General features: G+C 52.2%; 2 protein-coding genes across 4 annotated transcripts; one reads left to right on the top strand and one right to left on the bottom strand.

Moving 5' to 3' along the window:
• Positions 1 to 868: 868 nt before the first annotated feature.
• Positions 869 to 10,518, bottom strand: TAP1 (transporter 1, ATP binding cassette subfamily B member). 2 transcript variants are annotated; one of them, XM_002714601.6, is made up of 11 exons: positions 9,784 to 10,518; positions 9,256 to 9,370; positions 8,995 to 9,125; positions 6,414 to 6,619; positions 5,836 to 6,033; positions 4,190 to 4,318; positions 3,840 to 4,028; positions 2,970 to 3,143; positions 2,607 to 2,769; positions 2,207 to 2,343; positions 869 to 1,462 (listed from the first exon to the last, which is right to left on the bottom strand). In XM_002714601.6, the coding sequence occupies exons 1-11, from the start codon at positions 10,361 to 10,363 to the stop codon at positions 1,256 to 1,258; spliced, it is 2,229 nt and encodes a 742-aa protein (XP_002714647.3). In that variant the 5' UTR covers positions 10,364 to 10,518; the 3' UTR covers positions 869 to 1,255. The 2 variants fall into 2 exon arrangements, with proteins under 2 accessions (XP_002714647.3, XP_089190232.1); XM_089334106.1 differs by lacking the exon at positions 9,256 to 9,370 and having other exon boundaries at positions 9,784 to 10,138.
• A 370-nt stretch (positions 10,519 to 10,888) lies between these two features.
• On the top strand, positions 10,889 to 16,001 carry PSMB9 (proteasome 20S subunit beta 9). Of its 2 annotated transcripts, XM_002714657.6 has the most exons (6): positions 10,889 to 10,978; positions 12,896 to 12,963; positions 13,598 to 13,729; positions 14,387 to 14,516; positions 14,776 to 14,917; positions 15,822 to 16,001. In XM_002714657.6, the coding sequence occupies exons 1-6, from the start codon at positions 10,919 to 10,921 to the stop codon at positions 15,947 to 15,949; spliced, it is 660 nt and encodes a 219-aa protein (XP_002714703.3). In that variant the 5' UTR covers positions 10,889 to 10,918; the 3' UTR covers positions 15,950 to 16,001. The 2 variants fall into 2 exon arrangements, with proteins under 2 accessions (XP_002714703.3, XP_089190233.1); XM_089334107.1 differs by lacking the exon at positions 12,896 to 12,963.
• The last annotated feature ends 5,010 nt before the right edge of the window (positions 16,002 to 21,011 follow it).

Below are 21,011 nucleotides of genomic sequence, written 5' to 3'. Positions count from 1 at the left end.
GTCCCGGGGTGGGGGGGGGAGCAGGTCGGGAGTGGATAGGGTGGGGTCACCTACAGGTGTGGAGGTCAGCAAGGGCTGGGGGCCCACTCCCCGGGGGCGTTCATTCTAGCATCATTTTACAGCAACAGAGCGGGGACTGGAGGACCGGGCACTGGGTCCTTGAGGACAGGTTCCCAGCACAACTGGTCACTAGACCCGCAGCGGGTGGGAACAGGGGCGCCGGGGGAGAGGGCGCGGCCTCGGATCTTCCGACGCAGTCCCAACCCAGCAGCCTCATACACCCGCGGCCGCGGCGGGAGCTCCGGGGTCCGCTTGCGCCGCGCACCTTGCCAGCCGCCGCCCTGCGGTCCGCACCCTGTGCACTCCACGCCTCCAGACCCCGCCTCTCCTTGCAACCTGCGCCCGCGTAGTCTGCCCAGCAACTGGCAGCGTCACAGGATCCGGGCCCGCCCCAGAGGAGGGGATTCACCAGCTAAGGGCGCCCGCTACTCTGCGATTACCCAGGCAGGTGCCACTTCTGAGCGGCTGAGCTGGGCGGGAAGAAGCAGAGAGGGGAGGTGGCGAGATGTGGGCGCCCCAGCGCCTTCACTCGCGCTAGTCTTTCCGCTCTGCAAGGCCGGCCGTGCTGGGGCGGCCGCCGGCGCCCTGCAGAGGGCTGGTGGCTCCCGGTCTTGCTCATCCTTGGGACCGGCGCTCAGCGGCGTCGGTGGGGAAAGGGCCAGGGGAACCACGAGAAATCGAAAAGGCACGGGAGCACTTAGGGCTGCGAGGCACTGCGGAACGCGAAGGCGGGGAGCCATCGGCTGCGAGAACGCGCCCTGCAACAGATGGCAAGCCCGTCAGTGTGCCGAAAACAAGGGACAGCACAGGACAAAACGCCGACTTTATTATAAATATCAACACCCACAGGGCGCTTATTGGCCAGTATGCATCCCTGTTCCCTTTCTGTTCTTCTGAGCGCGCCCTCTCTTTTCCACGGTGCTATCCACACCAAAGCAGCCTCCTCAGCTCTAAACTCGGTTACCATAAGGTGTTAGAAAACCCATGTCTGTCTTCCAGAAGTCTGCATTGTTGAGACAGTGACAAGGAGGCGGCAAGTCAAAGCAAGTTCCAAGCGTCACCTAGGGGGGTACATTTTAGGATGCAACTCCGAGCAGCCTACTCTGCACCCCTAGTAAGGTCTCTGCTCCCAAGTTCTCCACCACAGCGAGGAGGGGGAGAGGCGGGGAGGGAGTGTGCAGGCCCGAGCACAGTTTCATTCTGGAGCGCCTGCAGGAGCCTCCACCATGGCCCAGTAGCGTCCCCTCTTCTCCATGAGCTGCTGGTGGGTTCCCTCCTCACACACAACGCCTCCTTCCAGAAAGAGGATGTGGTGCGCCTGCTCCACCAAGCTGAGGCGCTGCGTGATGAGCAGCACAGCGCGAGAGGCCCTCCCAGGGCTTTCATACAGGATCCGCTCCACCTGCGGAAAGAAGGCGGCTCCGTCACAGCCAGCGACCACTCCCAGCACAGGAAGACATGAGCCCGGCCAGGCCTGGCACAGACCTCGCAGGGCCACTGCCAGTTCGGCCAACAACCTGACAACAGTGAGGATTCCCGTTCTGGGTGCTGCTCTCCAGTCCCTTGCTTTGTTAAGGACTGTTCACGGGAGGCAGCCCCTGGGATACAGAGAACCCAACAGGGAAAGAGTCCAGTGGAGAAACCCACAGGAGCAGAATGGAGGTTGAATGGTCTTTCCTCTCTGCCTTCTGGCTGGGACTTGCACATGAGATGTTAAGGAGAACAACTTGTAGTAAAGAGTTTGAGGATCTGGGTCTGAATTTGGGTCTGAATTTAGGTCCAGACTCATATATGGTGTGGAGCAGGTTGTTCAAGCACAAAATGAGGACAGTAGTGCCCAGCTCACAAGGATTTGTGGTGAATAAATGGGAGATATGGTGTATGTCCTCTAGCATGTCTGGCACACAATACAATCGTAATTCATATTCATATTAACAGGGTGGTCTTTCCCTTATGTTGGACTGTAGTTTTTCAGAGTCTGGAGGCAGTCTTGTGTAACAGGTTCCGAGTTATCCTAGGGAGAAGCTACAGGGAGCTGAGAATTCCAGGACTACTTTGGACTTTATGATGCTAGGGCAGCTACCGTGGGATGAGTGAAAGGAGCCAGACTGGGTTAGATGGAAGGGGAAGAAGATGGCACCCTCACCCGTAACTGGTTGTCTGCATCCAGGGCACTGGTGGCATCGTCTAGGATGAGCACTCGTGGTTTCCGGATCAAAGCTCGGGCCAAGGCCACTGCCTGCCGCTGCCCCCCTGACAGTTGGCCTCCAGCTTCCCCTACATCTGCAGAGTCAAGAGCCAAGATGAGAGCTGGGTGTGCACACATACATGTACACACATGCACACCTACACTCACACACACACCAAGGACTGACGGATGTGCCTGCACAGAGGAGGCTCTAAGAAGGTGAACAGAGTTGAGGGTGAGATGGTAAAGAAGCTCTAGGAACAAGATCTTATACACTATCAGCCCAAAGTCCACGGACAGAGGGAAGTAAATAATAAAAGCAAGCCTTCCTGGGGTTTCAGTAGAGATGTCTGAGCACCTGTGTCGTAGCCATGCGGGAGTCCCGAAATGAAGCCATGGGCCCCTGACTCCACTGCAGCAGCGATGACTTCCTCCAGAGTCGGCGTCTTCATCAGGCCGTAGGCAATATTTTCTCTAAGACTTCTTGCAAATAGCTGTGGCTCTTGCCCCACTGCAGCCACCTGCGACAAACATGATGAAGAGTCACGGAACAAGGAGCACTGGAACAAGGTTATCTAGAAGCTGACGACCAGGTCACAAAACCACAGGCCGGCTCCTGATCACACCCTCATCTCCACCAAAGGTCTCCTATCATCGCCTAACTCTTCTCAAAGTGCCCAGTGAGAGCGCTGATCGCACCTGTTGCTCCCTTCTTCCTCACCTGTCTGTGCAGGTAGCAGTGCTCATATTGGGGAAGGGGTTTCCCGTCCAGCAGCAGGCGCCCCCCGGTGGGCTGGTACAGATTCTGCAGCAGCGCGGCCACCGTGCTCTTCCCAGACCCGTTGGGTCCCACCAGCGCCGTCACCTCCCCGGGACGGAGGGTGAGTGTCAGGCCCTGGAAGCCAGAGAACCACACAGTAAGAGGCAGACTGAGGCCCCTGACCTTGAGATAGACACTGTCCTGTTACACAGCATGAGGTCTTACCCAAGAGAAGAAAGGAGGGAAATGGAGAAGTACAAGAGTGCTTTCAACATTTTGTGGGAAAATAATGTTTGTTTTGGTGCAAAACAGGTTGACATACATGCGTAGTTTTTTCACACTATTCATTTTTTATGAACTTTTTTGAAGTATCCTTGAATAACACGCCTACCTTCCCCCCCACACACACAGCAAGAGAGAGCGAGAGAGACAGAGAGCCTTTGAGGCAAGGTCTCCCCTAGGTTGATGAGATGGAAGATTAGGTGAAGACAAAGATCTATGATGCCACACACTTGGTGCCAGACACCAGCAAGAAACAGAGAAATTCAGATGGAAAGAAAGGGAAGAGATGGGAGCCTGCAAACACAGATTTTGCTGTAGAAATTCCTTGGACTATGAAAAGCCTTCTATTTGAAACCTCTTCTCCATTCTCCTTGGAAGCCCAAAATGATTCTTGAGTCTGGGGTTTATGGGACAGATGACCTGTATCAGTGCCTTTAAAGGGTTAGAAGGATGTGTGCTTGGAATGAGCCCAGCTGAAACCAGAAAGGAAGCTGAGGATGGCAGAGTTGAGGGTTGGGTCAGTGGGATACAGGGTTTTGTAGGTCATACCTGCAGCACTGAGACTTCTGGACGGTTGGGGTAGGCAAAGGAGACGTCTTGGAACTTGACAATCCCGTTCAGGTTCACGGGAATCAACTGACCACTAGGTGGGCTGCAAGGGGTCCGGTCCAGGTATTCAAATATTTTCTTGGAGGAGCCCACAGCCTTCTGCACATGGGGATAGGTGGAGAGCAGGACCTGGAGGGGAGGTAAGAACAGTGAGGGGGGGAGGGCAGAGACATAATCTGCTCACCAGCATTGGGAGATGTGTGAAGTGTAAAGAAGAGAAGGGAAATGACACAGACAGTGACAACACAGGGGAAGGAGCTTCATGGGACATGAAACTGCACCAGCCTCACCTCAACAGCCGTGGTGAACTGGATCTGGTAGAGAACAAAGGTGACGAGGTTCCCACTGCTCACAGCCCCACTCGTCACCAGCCGCCCCCCCATGTACAGGATTACCACCTTCAGCAGCATCCCTGAGATCTGCAGAGAGACCACAGAAAAGGAGGATTGGATTAGAAAAGGTTAGGGGGTTCACAAGAAGTCAGAGTTGCTAGCAAAAAGGAGATGTAAAGTCCATGCCCCCAAGTAAACGGGACAGGCTCAGTAGGTAGAAAGGAAAAAATGAAACGCAGAGAATCTGTCTCAAATACACATCATCGAGGTCCTCAGCAGCCCCATGGTCACCGTGTGTGGGGAGCATTTTACTCTTCACCAAAGTCTTTCATAGTGTGATGTCAGCTAGCGAGAGCCTTACCTGGGGCAGGCATTTGGCACAGCAGTGATGATGCTCCTTGGGACGCCCAGATCCCATATTGGAAGGTTGGGTTTGAGCCCCTGTTTGCTTCCAATGCGGTTTCCTGCCACTGCACACCCTGGGAGGCAGCTGACGATGCCACTCCCGTGGGAGACCCTGATGGAGTTCCAGGCTCTTGGCTTCAGCCTAGCCAAGCCCCTGCTGTTGTGGGCATTTGGGAAGTGAATCAGTGGAAGGAAGATCTCTCCCTCTCTCTCTTTCCCTATTGCTCTGCCTTTCAAATAAGTAAAAATTAAATAAAAACTCTTTCTTAAAGGAAGGTTAAATCATTCCAAGTCTTTAAAATAAGGCAATAATTTCAAAGAAGGTAAATTTCTTGCCAGAGCTCACAGAGCTAGTAAATGGCTGCATCAAGCCAAGAACTTACTTTTTCCAGATTTATTTATTTATTTGAAAGGCTGAGTTATAGAGAGGTGAAGAGACAGAGACACATAGAGAAGGAGGGAGGGAGGGAGGGTGTATGTGTGTGTGTGTGTGAGAGAGAGAGAGAGAGAGAGGTACAATCTGTTGGTTTACTCCTCAAATGGCCACAATGGCCAGGACTTGGCTATGCTGAAGCCAAGAGACCAGAATTATATCAGGTCTCCCACATAGGTGGGAGGGGCTCAAGTACTTGAGCCTTCATCCACTGCTTTCTCAGGCACATTAGCAGGGAGCTGGATTAGAATTGGAGCACCCAGAACTCAAATCAGCGAGATGCTTGTGTCTCAAGTGGCGACTTCACCCACTGCACCACAATGTTTAACCCAACGAGAAACTTCTGACTGATAGTCTAGGCCTCCTCCCATCACATCAGAGATGCCCTCATTCCTGGCTTCCCATAGCCCCGTGGCTCTCACTGCTCATCCACACACAATCAGCATGAAGTAGGCCAAGATGCAGGACCTTATGGCTCCCTGGGTTTCCCGTGGACATCACAGGAAGGCCCCAGGATGAGAAGACACAGCGTCTCTCTAACCTGTGGATTTTGTGTGGCATAGTGAAAGGAAGCCACACAGCATCCTTAAAAAGAGGGTGGGAGTTAGGAACACTAAATGGACAGACCAAGCCTCGCGTTGCTAGGATGAAAACACTGAACCAACCACTTCCCAGCAGAGGAGGAGTGGGAGCAGGGCCACGGGAAAGTGAGCGGAGTCGAGACATGCGGGAACACGGGACTAGGTATTCATCCCCATGTGCTCACACTGGTGCTCCACAGGTTAACTGCATAGGCCACGGCCTGCTTCTGGTTGAAGGTCTTGACTTCCTGAAGCTTTTTCCTAAACTTCTGGGCCTCGCCCTCCTCATTGGCGAAGCTCCGGACTGTAGGCATAGCGGACAGAGCTTCAATGGCCACCTGGCTGGACTCTGCCAGAGATTCCCGCACCTGCACTTCCAGCAACTGTGGAGACATATAGACAAGAGAGGTCACATGGAGTCAGCCAGCCATAAGGGACACTGTATCCAAGGCGCCCGGCTGGAATTCAAGGTGAGGAGAGGCAGAGAGACATGAGAAGAGAGAAAGGGACACAGTTTGGCCGCCAGGGTAGTAAAGAGATATGGAGGAGAGGACAACAATACAGAATGGATTAAAGATCATATTCATAATAGTGGGCAGAAGTTAAGAGAGAAGACAGGAAGAACATGAAGTGCAATGTTGAGCAACCTGGGAACATGAACTATAGGGGTAGGGAGTTCCACAAAGATGGTGAATCAGCGAGAGTACAAGGAGAGAAACCTAGATGTGGGAGGTGAGGGGCTGAGCCAACTCCCTGGACATACCTCATACCATTTTCCCAGCTTCTTAGGCAGAAGGAAAAGCAGAGGCAGGGTGAGCAGTGTGACCATGGTGAGGGACAGTGACTCCCAGAGCATGAGCCCCATGAGACACAGCCCCCGCACCAGGTACCACAGCAACAGGCTCAGCTTCTCACTCAGCGACTCACTCAGGGTGGACGTGTCCTCTGTTACTCGTGATGTGATGGCACCTGCCAAGGTCAGGGAGAAGAGAGTGGAGAGAATGACAGGTTCTGAGTGGTGAGAGGAATGAACAAGATGCCAGGGGGAGGGGTGTCAACATGGTGGTCTCAGGAGGCTGGGGCAAATACAGTTAAGGGTCTGGGGAGGTCCGATTCTCAGCACAGGGAGAGTGTACATCAGATGGGCCAATCCTGGACAAAGACCCTCATCTTAACTCTCGGGTCCTTAATGTGCACATGAACTTCTGTGTCTCTGAAATCTTTTTGTACCATAACGAACATCTATTTCCCATGCTAAATGCACAGGCAGAGCTTAAACCACTGACAGAACAGAGCTGGTGTGGAGCACGGCACCAGGAATCAAGAGACAGGGTTCTAACCCCAGGTGGTTCTTGAAGCCAGATGTGACCACATGAGGGTCTGCATTTAGGGTTTCGCTCTGTAGAATGAGGTGGTTGGATGTCACATCAAAATCTCCAGACTTGAAAGTCTGTATTTCTACCTAAGTACACATATGGAGAGATTTAGGGGGAAATCCTTGGTCTAAAAAATGGATTTTTCTTAAGGTAAAGAGGACAATATTTTGCTCCTGAGCTACATCAAGAAATAACAGACAACCCCTGTAAACATGCAGTTGAGTGGCACAGAACCTGCTCACAGCCTGGGAGCCCACGGTGCCCTGTCTGCCTCTGGCCTGGCAGTTGCAGGCAAGCACCGTCCTGGATGCTCCCCACGGGACCCACTCTGCTCTCAGTGTATAAATTCACAGAGAAACATGAACAGATGACAACAGAAAATGGGATTGGAACAGTGGAAATCAGCAATTTTGCACAGGAAGCTTTGGGAGATATTTATTGTAGTCTGCCTGAAGTTGGGACAAAATTGAAAACACAAGACGAGTTTGGTGCTTTGGAAAGTGTGAAAGCTGCTAGCAAACTCTTCTCTGTCAGGTGAAGTAACTGAAATTAACAATGCCCTTCACAGAAACCCAGAACTCAACAAGTCTTGTTATGAAGATGGTTGGCAGACCAAGAAGACACAGGGGCTGGTGCTGTGGCATAGCAGGTAAAGCTGCCACCTGCAGTGCCAACATCCAATATGGGCACCAGTGTAAGTCCTGGCTGCTCCACTTCTGATCCAGCTCTCTGCAATGGCCTGGGAAAGCAGAAGATGGCCCAAGTCCTTGGGCCCCTGCACCCATAATGGGAAACCCGGAAGAAGCGCTTGGCTCCTGACTTCGGATAGGCCATTGCAGCCATCTGTGGAATGAACCAGCGGATGGAAGACCTCCCCCCCCCCCACCTTTCAAATAAATAAATCTAAAAAAAAGAAGACATCCCTTCAGAACTCCAACAGTGAAGAAGCCTATGAGAAATACATTAAAATCTATTGAAAAATGAAAGTGAAACCTTATATGAACTAGTATCAAATAACTTATTCCAGCTCAGTTGTCTCAAATTATTGGCAACCAGAAGACTTAAAATAGAAATTTTCAGCAATATTAATGGGAAGAGATACTACTTTCAACTCTGCTACTGGGTTTCAACTCCCCTAACTTTGTAACAATTGCCAATGAACACAGTACCCATCTTGTTCAAATACCCTGTGATTTTTTTTTTCACACTAGGCTCTAGTTTTCAGAATGCATGAAATTATCTGTGGCAAAAACTAGTTATACAAACAATGTCGGCCAGCGCCGCGGCTCAATAGGCTAATCCTCCGCCTTGTGGTGCCGGCACACGGGGTTCTAGTCCCGGTCAGGGCGCCAGATTCTGTCCCAGTTGCCCCTCTTCCAGTCCAGCTCTCTGCTGTGGCCAGGGAGTGCAGTGGAGGATGACCCAAGTGCTTGGGCCCTGCACCCCATGGGAGACCAGGATAAGTACCTGGCTCCTGCCTTCAGATTAGCGCGGTGCGCCGGCCACGGCGGCCATTGGAGGGTGAACCAATGGCAAAGGAAGACCTTTCTCTCTGTCTCTCTCTCTCACTGTCCACTCTGCCTGTCAAAAAAAAAAAAATGTAATTCAAGGATAACAGTGCCATCCTCAAGCCTTATGTAATATTGTAACTTGCTTGTAGCCATCCCCGGATTGGGGTCCAAATATGGAATGATCTTTCCATCGGCAGTAACTGGGAACGAAGAACAGTTTTTGCTATTCGTACAGTGACCAATACTGTCTTAATTTTTGCAACGTACTTCATTTGCTGGTGCTGTTTTACAGAGGGAAGCAACAGCTCTGCCAAAAAATAATAAACATAATAAAATGTTCAACTTCCTTGTTTAAAAAAAAAAACAGACACAGAATAACAGACAGAGAGACAGAGAGCTGTCAGTAATGAGTAGTGAGGGAGGAGCCTGAGAGTGTACAATGAGTTTCCTGAGAAACCTGTTTGGTTCTGCTGGAAAAACTCCGTCTCCTGGCGCAGGACGGCCCGAAACACCTCTCCCTGCAAGTGGGCGTGTGAGCGGTCCATGGTGCTGTTGTAGATCCCATCACCCAGGAACTCCAGCAGGGCACTGGAGAGGAACAGGGAGGAAAGGGTGGGATGTGTTCAGGAAAGGGCGGCCGGGTCCCAGGCGCCCCTGCAGAAGCCCCCCACCTTCCCACGCCCTCTTTTCCAGGGTTCCCCCTTCTCAGCCCCCAGACCTGGCTACGGTGAGAATGGACATGAGAGTTAAGTTTCCAGCGAAGGCAGCGGCTGTCCCATCCTGGACAATCCAGTCAGTGAGGCGGCCAGTGAAGAAAGGAATGGCCATCTCCCCTGGGCAGAGAGGAGCGGGCATCAGTGGTGGAGGACCCGTCTAGGTGGGCCAGCCGGGCTCAGACCGCCCCCTCGGCCCCTCGCCGGCACCCCCGAGGCGGGGGGAACAGTGCACAGAGTGGACGCTGAGGTCGCAATGCCACACCTGGACACACAGCCGTGTGGCTGTCCCATCAGACCTCCCAGCAGGTTAACAAAGAAGGCTGGAGATCAAGGAGGAAGATGAGGAGGAAGGACTGGCCCAGATGGCGCAGTGAATGAACAGGCCCAGCCCAGGGTTCCAGTGACTACACCCCAGGGGTGTCCTCAAGACCCGCGCTAGGGCACTCTCCACCGACCCCTGTCTCCCGGAGCCCACACCGCCCTGCCCCGACCCCTGCCTGCTCCCTTCGCCCCGCCACCCGCTTGCTCACCTAGGCAGGAGAGGACCAGCAGGGTCAGGACGAGCGGCAGGCGACGGATGTCCGGGCCCAGGCAGCCCAGGAGCCGGCGCACGGCGTCTACAGAGCCCCCCGGGCTAACGGGCCGCCACAGGCTCCCGAGCAGGTGCCACAGGGCGACCGCGGGCAGGGCGGCCGCATAGCTGAGCGCGAAGGCGTCGGGGCGACTTCCCCAGTGCAGGAGCCGGGTGCTGCCGGCGTCCCGGCGGACGCCCCATGAGACCAGCTCTCGGAACAAGGCAAGTCCTGGCAGGGCCAAGCCCAGCGCGGCCGCCAGCGGCTCCAGAGCGGCCAGGCCTCCCGCGACACGTGCACTCCGGCCCTGGCCTCCAGCCGTGGCCTCGAGGACGGCGCGGGCCCCCAGCCGCAGCACGGCCCAGCGGCCCAGGCCCGCCGCCCACACCCGGAGCAGCGGCCACGCCGGGGGCAGCAGGCGCGAGAATATGCCGGGCAGCGCCACCCGGAGCAGCGCCCAGTCGGCCAGAAGCAGCAGCGGCGCCCCCAGCCACGCCAGCGACGCCCGGCACGGAGCCGGCGACCCCGAGCTGGCCATGGGCGCGCGGGTGCGGGTGCGCCGCTGTCCCCGCGGACCGGGCGCTGTCGGGGCTCGCTCAGCGCCGGGACCCGCGTCTAGGGGCGGGACCGGGGGGCGGGGCTCTAGGAAAGCCCCGGGAACCGGCGGGTCCTGCTCGCCTTACCGAGAAGTGCAGCCGTTTAGGGGAAAGAGAAATCGAAAGCGGCAGGCTTTCAAGATCCGCCCAGGCTACTTTGGATGCTAGCGTTGACGTCAGAGCTCCGGCTCTGAGGGGCAGCCCAGGCGCCCCGTTTTCTCCCGCACCGTACACACCATGCACTCCTCTCCCCGGCTCCTCCAAACCCACTCGAGCCAGTTTTCCCACCGCGGCCCCGGCCCCGGCTCTTTCGTCACCGGTCTCCGGGCAGATCAGCCGAGCGCAGGTTAGCGCCCCGGCGCGAAGCCTCGGCGCGCGGACGCGGGCGCCCCCTGGTGGGCGCGGCGAGGGGCGGAGCCGCGGACCCGGCGCCGGGCGCTGGCGCGGGTTGGAAACCAGCGAGCCTCAGTCAGCCAGGAGCGCGGCGCCCGGCCGGGATGCTGCGGGCAGGAGCGCCTGCCGGGGACTTGCCCTGGGCCGGCGAAGTCCACACCGGGGTAATGGGCCTGGGCTTGAGGGCTAGTAGAGGGGTGGAGGAGGTCGAGCGGCCGCGGGACCCCAGGGACGCCGAGGAGTTGCAGGGAAACAGCTTGTAGCCGCCGGGGCTTGCACCATGCACCGAGCTTGGGGGTCCCTTTTTCGAAGGAGGTGGGCTAGGGGCGGTGAAAGTCGGGACGGTCGAGGACCGTGGACGGGTGCTTTGGCTCTTAGCTGGAGGAATCAAGGTGGGAAGCTGCTCTAAACCGCTTTCGCTTTCGCTGTGATCAATCCGTGGGGAGTCGGTTAAACCGAAAGAGGGGCTCTGGGCCGTGGGGGGCTCGGAGGGAGTGGTTCTCTGTGCGCAGCGAGGGGCACGCTCACGGAGAGGCAGCAACTCCTCGCACAGACCTCTGATTAACTTGTCCCTGAGCAGCTCACAGCCCAAGCCCTCATAACGGGGTTCGCGGCGAGCTGGCACAGCCCCCTCCCCAGAGTGGCCAGGAAGGCTCCTGCGGCCCCCGCTGTGTCGCCCCTATCCACTCCCACGCGCCTGCAGGGGGCCCTGCCAGGGGGCGTAGCCCCAAGGCTGGGTGGCTTTCTGCCCTTGGATTGCGTGCTTGGCTGGAAGGCGACTTTTCACAGAGGCAGAGAGCTACCCCTGTTCTCGGCTAAGTCAGAAAATGAAGTCAGGGCTTCTGGAGGTGAGAAACAGCTGTTAAGACCGGTCTCCCCTCATCGCTGCCGAGTGAGCAGTGAGGAATAGGAAGTGGAAGTCCAAAGGAGATCGGAGTGAGACCCGGGTGTTAACCCCAGGTGTGCCATTAGTTCTGCCATTGGCGTTAGCACCTAAGTTTCCTCATTTGAGCCAAGGGTGTTCAAGGTTCTTCCCAACAAAACAAAAGTAAAAGCAGAGGGTAGCGTTGCCTTGCTTCGCTGCTCCTGTATTCTCTTACCTGGTTGCCTCTAATCTGTTCCCCAGGCTGCTGGGATAGCCGCTCTTGATCAGAAAGTTCTTAAGTGAAACCTTTGTTTTTGTGGAAGGTTTACTTGTTTATTTATTTATTTATTTATTTATTTAAAAGACATAGTTACAGAGAGAATCTTCCATCCACTGGTTCACTTCCCAAAATGGCTGCACTGGCTTAAGCCGGACCTAGCTTATCCAGGTCTCCCGTGTGTGTGGATGGGGCCCAAGCACTTGGGCCATCATTCTGTGCCTTCCCAGGCACATCAGCAGGGAGCTGGATTGGAAATGAAGCAGCCAGGACACAAGCTGGCACCCGTATGGGATCCAGCGTCACAGGGCCTGGCAGCGGTGTAACCCACTCGGCCACAATGCTGGCCCGGAGGCCTTGATTTGAAAACATCGTGTGTGTTCCTCGTTGCTTCCCTCCCGTCTTGATTCCCGGCTGTGCCAACCACTGACTTCGTCAATGCTACCCATTGCCAGGTGAACTGATAAAGCTCACTTGTGATTAAGTGCAGGGGCTGAGGGAGAACTCTTGAGTTGAAAAGAGACCTGAGCTTTTGATTCAAGTTCACTGTAACGTACTCTGCATCAGGTCTGTACAGTACTGCACACACGAGAGCACCTGTCAGGGAGACAGTTCATCTGAGGGTCAGCCTCATGGCCCCGGGATGTCCCTTAGCCCTCCCCTGAAAGGAAGCACTTCTATGGCTCAGTGCCCGCCACGCTCCACCGGGAAAGGATTCCATGGGGGAAAGCAGAGGCTAGGGGCTGCAGTTCTTCCTTGTGTTATAGCACAGCTTGTGACATCCCCCTGGAGCTGGATAGAGCAGTAGAGAAAGTGGAAAGACAGGGTGGGGGGTGACCCTGCTCTGGGATCAGCTGTGGCCCGGGTTACTGTGTGACTTTAGCCATCGCCCACCCTCTCTGAGAGTGATTCCTGACAGTGGCCTCTGTGTCTCTGCAGACAACCATCATGGCCGTGGAGTTTGACGGGGGTGTTGTTGTGGGTTCAGATTCCCGGGTGTCTGCGGGGTGAGTACCAGTGGGGAGGGGGGGATGATGACCCCACAGATCAATATTACTTACAGTATAGTTCACAGAACATAGCACAAGTCTCTCAAAATGTTAACAAAGAAAAATCGATGAGAGGCACTTTTTTAAATGTTTCTTCTTCATTTTTTAAAAAGATTTATTTATTTGAAAGAGTTACAGAGAGGTAGAGGCAGAGAGAGAGAGAGAGAGAGAGAGAGAGATCTTCCATCTGCTGGTTCGTTCCCCAAATGGCCGCAATGGCCGGAGCTGGGCGAATCAAAAGCCAGGAGCTAGGATCTTCTTCTGGGTCTCCCACACGGGTGCAGGGGCCCAAGCAGTTGGGCCATCTTCTACTGTTTTCCCAGGCCATATCAGAGAGCAGTATCAGAAATGGAGCATCAGGGACTTGAACTGGTGCCCATGTGGAATGCCGGCACTGCAGGCAGGGACTTTACCTGCTATGCCACAGCGCAGGCCCAGCACTTTTTCTTAATAGCAGTGTTTATGTTATGCCATCTAAACCTGAGAATACATCTAATTTTGATTAAGACATGTAATAACTCATTTTACGGAAGTCATTTATTTTCCTGCTTTAACCCAAGTATTAAATGTCATACTATTCTCTTGCCAACAGGCAGGCAGTGGTGAACCGAGTGTTTGACAAGCTGTCTCCCCTACACCAGCGCATCTACTGTGCCCTCTCTGGCTCAGCTGCTGATGCCCAGGCCATAGCTGACATGGCTGCCTACCAGCTGGAGCTCCATGGGTATGAAGCTCAGGGCTCCTGACTCCATGTCCGCTGGAGCACCCCCCCCCCCAGCCCGAGAACCCTGGCACAATGACCTCTCCTAGGAGCACTGCATTGAGAAATAGGGATTCTTGTTCGCATGTGGTAGCTTTGAACTGGTGCTGGAATCTCTGTGCCAGCATCTGTACCTGTCAAGTGGAGATAATAGCACATACACCCTCCCCAGGTGGTTATTTTTAGATGGAATGACTTACGGGAAAATGATACAAATCAAATGATGTATTTAAAATGCTACACTGCTGTCCTAATATAAATGATCAGGAAGAAAATAATGGCCCACTGTCATATCAGGAGTTGCCATATCGAGAAATCATGGTCATTGGGACAGAACTGAAGCTTATCTGCTTTTATCCATTAGGGCTTGGCCCTGGCAGCCAAAAGATGGGTGAATGGATAGGTGCGGGTGGGTGGGGTTAGGGAAAAGGGTGAACAGTTGGAAACTTCTTACCAGTTGGGGGTGTGGAGCTCCAGGCCCCTGTGCACGTGGGAGGAAAGTGGAGTTTGAACTATTGCAGTGTGGGTTCCAAGTGTCACTTGGCAGGGATGATGGTAAGGACACAGCAGGCTGTGAGTTGAGGAAGCTATGCCCACCCTTACTCCTTGTGCTTCCTTCAGGTTGGAACTGGAAGAACCTCCGCTGGTTCTGGCTGCTGCAAACGTGGTGAGGAACATCACATACAAATACCGGGAGGACTTGTCTGCACACCTCATGGTTGCTGGCTGGGACCAGCGTGAAGGGGGCCAGGTGGGTCCCTCCATGCACATCCTCCTGCAGGCACAACCTCCTTGCTTCCCACAGAGGGAGACGCCAGTCCTGGGTCATTTTAGCAATGAAATCCAAAGACCCTGCCTCAAAACGCACGGTCTAGTCCCAATTGCTGGGGACTAGAGCAAAAGGGAGCTTCACCCCAGGGTGCAGAGACCACCCACTTGTCTCAGTGGGGAGGGGAGGCTTGGTGATCCTTCAGACTCACCTGGCAATGTCCCCACAACCACACCGCCAGGTATATGGAACTCTAGAAGGAATGTTGATCCGACAGCCCTTTGCCATCGGTGGCTCCGGCAGCACCTACATCTACGGGTACGTGGACGCCGCATACAAGCCAGGCATGTCACCCGAGGAGTGCAGGCGTTTCACCACAGACGGTAACTCGCCAAGCGGGCTGCGCCGAGGGAGGGTTGTAGCCTGGGAATGCAGACTGCATGGAGTAGGAAGAGGAATACATGGGTAGCCATTTATGTGAATGTGCAAACTAGGAAACGGGATGGGGACATGCGGACAGGAGGGGTACACCACAGGTATTTTGAGGAGACCACGGTGGGATCTATCATCGCCATAGAAACCATGGAGGCGCAGGTGACTTGGCTCAGCTCTTAAGAGCCGATTGTTGTCCAGCGCCACAGCTCACTAGGCTAATCCTCCACCTGCGGCGCCGGCACTCCGGGTTCTAGTCCCGGTCAGGGCGCCGGATTCTGTCCCAGTTGCCCCTCTTCCAGGCCAGCTCTCTGCTGTGGCCCGGGAGTGCAGTGGAGGATGGCCCAAGTACTTGGGCCCTGCACCCCATGGGAGACCAGGAGAAGCACCTGGCTCCTGCCTTAGGATCAGCGCACTGCGCCGGCCGCAGCACGCCGGCCGCGGCGGCCATTGGAGGGTGAACCAACAGCAAAGGAAGACCTTTCTCTCTGTCTCTCTCTCTCACTGTCCACTCTGCCTGTCAAAAAAAAAAAAAAAAAAAAGAGCCGATTGTTAAATCTGTTACACATCTGAGGATTTGTGCACTGTGTGCTGTGTTATTCGGAACTTGAAATCAGCACTTATGTCGTGGACGTCAGCAGGTGCTCCATGTGAAGGCTTGATTGATTGATTGATTGATTTTAAAGCCTGTTTCTCAGCACAAGGCAGATATTGCTTCTCTGAAAGATGGGTTTGAGGAGAAGGGGGAGTGGGTTTGAGGAGAAGGGGGAGTGGGTGTGGGCAAGAGGGGAAAGCAAAGATTGTTGACGCTCCGCCACTCTCTCTCTCTCTCTCTCCAACGTGAAACCCCTGCAGCTATCGCTCTGGCCATGAGCCGGGATGGCTCCAGTGGGGGTGTCATCTACCTGGTCACTATCACAGCTGCTGGCGTGGACCACCGCGTAATCTTGGGCAATGAGCTGCCGAAGTTTTATGATGAGTGATTCTTTCTCAGACTTGCTTCCTCGTTTTGTAATAAACTCTCTGAGAACAGAAGCTGGTATCGTCAATAACAATGGGTGCCCTGTTCCTTCTCTCCCAGGCCTAAAACCCCTTCCCAGAGAGAGGTGATTGGCGTCTGCCAGAGGTAGACAGGGCCCACCACATGACAGATCGCCCTCTACTGGTGATTGTGAGACATGACAAACAATAAAAAGTCCCATTCTGATGAGGGTGCAAGTGAGGAGGCTAAGGCTGAGCAGTGCTCAAGCCAGCCACACACAAGCATTGACAACAGCAAACTCACATGTGAAAGAACTCCTTTCCTGATGCATTCATTCACATCACAGATCAACACGTGAAAAGTGCTAAAATATTTGGGGAGAGAGCAGTTCTGACTTTCAGTGAGTAATAACAATAACTCAAAAAAAAAAAAAAAAGCTACATTGACTGAGCCAGGCATTCAGAAAATGCTTTACAAATTTTGTCTCTTAGAACCCAAACAAAAAGAAACAAACAACAAACAAAACCACCCTATATAGGTGCTATTCTGATATCTATTGAAGGAGATGAGGCTTAGAAAGATTAAGCCAGGGGCCGGCACCGTGGGATAGCAGGTAAAGTCACTGCCTGCAGTGCTGTCATCCCATATGGGTGCTGGTTCGAGTCCCGGCTGCTCCACTTCTAGTCCAGCTCTCTGCTGTGGCCTAAATGCCCCTGCACCCATGTGGGAGAGCTAAAAGAAGCTCCTGGCTCCTGGCTCCTGGCTTCCGGTCATCCATTGTGGCCATCTGGGGAGTGAACCAGCAGAGAAGACCTCTTTCTCTCTGTCTCTGCCTCTATGTAACTCTGTCTTTCAAATAAAAGAAAGAAAGATTAAGCCAGGGAGTAGTAGGCTTAAGCCTCTGTCTGCAACACCAGCAGCACATATGGGCACCAATTTGAGTCCTGGCTGCTCCTCTTCAGACCCAGCTCTCTGCCATGGCCTGGGAATACAATGGAGGATGGCCCAAGTGCTTGGGCCCCTGCACCCGCATGGGAGACCTAGAGGAAGCTCCTGGCTCCTGGCTTTGGATCGGCTTAATTCCAGTCATTGAGGACATTTGGGGAGTGAACCAGCAGATGGAAGACCTTTCTCTTTGTCTCTCTTTCTCTCTGTCTGTAACTCTACCTCGCAAATAAAATAAATAAAATCTTTAAAAAAAAAATGAAGTCCTTTGACCACAGTTCTGAGGCTGGGATCTGGGATCTGGTGTCGCCATCCCCCCTTCTTCCACCACCAAGTAAGACTTCCCATCCCCTCAGCCTCCAGGTGTCGCCTCCTCTTTGAAATCTGTCAAAGTTAGCCCAGCGACTGGCTGGCAGTTAGGCGGCTGTTAGCAGCTGCCTGAGTAACTGCCTCCAACAAAGAGAAATTTAGATCCTATCTTTGCCGTGCACTCGCTGAATGACAGAACAAACTGCTTCCTTTCTGTGAGTGCGCATTTCCTCTTCTGTGACAAGGAAGTGCTGACTGATTTCTAAGGTGGTTTACAGCCAACACTCAATGCCGGTTTGCTAATGATGAAGCAGTTAAACCAGCCCGACCACCACTGTAGTAGCAGCTCAGGCTAAACACAAAGGAGAACATGGAAACCCCTAAAATTACAAAAGCCTTGTTTCTGATGAGGCTGAATTTATTTTGGATTTTAAAATAATAGTTTAAGAACCTATCTCTCGAAGCTGGTGTTTCTCGCCACAGGTTTGGGATACCTGTTTCCCGTATCAGATCACCCGATTCCGGTCCTGGCTGCTCTACTCCTCATCCAGCTTCCTGCCAGTGTGCACCCTGGGAGGCAGAGGTGATGGCCCGAGTACTTGAGTCCCTGCCACCCACAGGGGAGCCCCAGCCTGAGCTCCAGGTTTCTGACTTCAGCCTGGCCCAGTCCTGCTGCTGCACCCATTTGAGGTGCATTTGGGAATGAACCGGTGGATGGAAGATCTCTTGCTATCTCTGTCTCTCTGCTTTTCAGGTTAAAAATAAGGGGAGGGGGGATGCCTCCTAGAATATCTGGGGCATGGAAAATTTTTTAATAAAAGAAAAGGAAAACTTATCTCTCCCTATCACTGACCACAACTAGGAATTCTGGAAATATACGAAACGCGAGGACTCTGAAAAGTAAACAAAGGCAGGTAGGTTGTGAAGAGTCAGAACTTGAGAAAGCAACCCTCCCCAAGGGTGGTTTTCCACTCTTTCCTTATTCTTCTCGAAGCTTTGCCCTGGATTCAGGCTTCAGGTACAAGCATTAAATCTCCAAAACAAACACCTGATGACAAAGGGACACCTAAACTTCTCATGATGAACTGAAAGAAAAATAAAAGCATGGACTTAAAAAGGCAGCATAAAGGAAACCGGCTCATCCGGAACAAGATGGTAGGCCAGCGAGTTAAGCCTCAGCCTGACACCGGCATCTCACGTGGGTGTGCATCAAGTCCCGGCTGCTCCACTTCTGATCCAGCTCCCTGCTAATGGCCTGCGAAAGCAGCGGAAGATGGCCCAAGTGCTTGGGCCCCTGACACCCATGTGGGAGACCTGGAAGAACCTCTAGCTCCTAGCTTTGGGCTGACCCAGCCGTAGCCATGGTGGCCATCGGGAGAGTGAACCAGCAGATGGACAATCTCTCTATCTATCTCTATCTCTATCTCTATGTGTCTCCCCCTCACTCTGTAATTCTGACTTTCAAATAAATAAACAAATCTTTAAAAAAATTTGATGGTAAAAATCTTACACAGGGACACCATATGGCTTCAAATATATTCATTAGAAGCAAAAATTTCAACATTAAGTGACCTAAAATTTCTCCTCAAAATTTTGGAAAGAGTAGTTGAGCAAACGTATACAAATAAGAGGAAAAAGAATTTATAAAAATAAGAACAGAAAATAATGAAAAAGAGAACAAAAACTAGGTAGTGAAGGTCCACGAAACCAAAAGCTGTTCCTTAAAAAAACAGTTTTAAGTTATTCAACCTAGAACAGGACTGAGAACATGGATTGAGGGAAGAGAAAACGAATAACAAAATACAAAATACAGAAACAATAGAGATACACATAACTGAGGATATTACAAACAAGTATACGCTAACAATTTTTTTATTTAAAGATTTTTATTTATTTATTTGAGAGGTAGAATTGTAGACAGACGGCGGGGGAGAGAGAGAGAAAGGTCTTCCATCCACTAGCTCACTCCCAAAAGGCCGCAACAGCGAGAGCTGAGCGAATCTGAAGCCAGGAGCCAGGAGCCTCTTCCAAGTCTCCCACACGGGTGCAGGGGCTAAGGACTTGGGCCATCTCCCACTGCTTTCCCAGGCCACAGCAGAGAGCTGGATCAGAAGTGGAGCAGCCAGGACTAGAACCGCCGCCCATATGGGATGATAACACTGCAGGTAGAGGCTTATCCCACTACACCACAGCACCAGCCCCTGCTAACAAATTTGGAAACCTAGATGAGTTGGCAAATTCCTAGAAAAATTAAAGCTACCAAAATTGCCTCAGAAGCCAAACTTGACTATGCCAACAAATATTGAACAAAAAGGAAGCTTGTCAGTGGTCTCCGATGAAGATATTTTTTTCAATGCCCAGATGCTCTCACAGATGAGTGACATCTAACATTCAAGAAACAGGTAGCTCATATCTTATGCACTTTTTCCAGAAAATAGAAAAAAAATGCCCAGTTAATTTCACCAGGCCAGAGTCATCTGGATTCTAAACTGAGGTATGGAAAATTCAGGGACAGAAACTATTAGGCACATTTCACCTTGAGTATAGATGGGGAAAATAATTATTTATAAGCTGAATTCAACAGTATTAAAAATAATAATAACACATCAAGCCCAAATGGAGGGGCTGGCACTGTGGCGCAGTGGGTTAACACCCTGGCCTAAGCACTGGCATCCTATATGGGCGCCAGTTCAAGACCTGGCTGTTCCACTTCCTGTCCAGCTCTCTGCTATGGCCTGAGAAAGCAGTAGAAGATGGCCCAAGTCCTTGGGCCCCTGCACCCGCATGGGAGACCCAGAGAAAGCTCCTGGCTCCAGGTTTCGGATTGGCACAGCTCTGGTCATTGTGACCAATTGGGGAGTGAACCATCGGATGGAAGACCTCTCTCTCTCTCTCTCTCTCTCTCTCTGCCCTTCCTCTCTCTGTATAACTCTGACTTTCAAGTGAAATAAATAAATCTTAAAAAAAAAAAAAAAAGACCAAATGGAGGGGCCAGCGCTGCGGCGCAGGTTAATCCTCCGCCTGCGGTGCCAGTTCTAGTCCCGGATGCTCCACTCCTGATCCAGCTCTGTAATGTGCCAGGGAAAGCAGCAAAGATGTCCACATGGGAGATCCAGATGGAGTCTCTGGCTCCTTGCTTCGGCCTGGCCCAATTCCAGTCATTGCAGCCTGTTGGGGAGTAGACCAACAGATGGAAGGTCTCTCACTCTGCCTCTCCCTCCCTCTCTCCCTGTACTCTGCCTTTCAAATAAATAAACAAATATCTAAAAAATCTCAAAAAAAAAAAAAAAACTACTACCATCATAACTACTGGTTTCACAGAGCACTGGAGTTTAGGTCAATGCATAAGAAAATAAAGAAAAATGAGGAGAATGGAAAAACTATTGTTATATGGCCATCCACTTTATAAATAAATCCAAAGCAGGAAACTATTAAAATAACAAAAAAATCAAAATTTTTATATGTAAGAACAGTTACAAAAATTGACAGCATTTTGCTACAATAAAATGAAGAATTACAATAAAAATTAAGAAATATTTACAGTAGCCAAAAATTACAAAGTATGTAACGATAAATTTAATCAGAATTTACAGAAAATGTAAAACTCCACAAAGTCATTGAATATAATTTTAAGTAATGGACAATCTTTTTCTTTGGGTAGGCACAGTCTTACAGAGATACCAACTGTCTTCTCTCCCCATATTGACCTTTAGGTTTAGTGTAACTCTGATTGAACCTCCACTTCTCCTTTTTGGGGAAATTTGTAAATTTTCTCTAAAATATATATGTGGCAGCCAGCGCCGCAGCTC

The sequence above is a fragment of the Oryctolagus cuniculus genome, chromosome 5, assembly GCF_051225735.1.
Source record: "Oryctolagus cuniculus isolate XC-2025 breed Fujian yellow rabbit chromosome 5, ASM5122573v1, whole genome shotgun sequence".
Classification (NCBI taxonomy): domain Eukaryota; kingdom Metazoa; phylum Chordata; class Mammalia; order Lagomorpha; family Leporidae; genus Oryctolagus; species Oryctolagus cuniculus.
The sequence above is the reverse complement of the archived record's forward strand: the minus strand, read 5'-3'. Positions and strand labels throughout refer to the sequence as shown.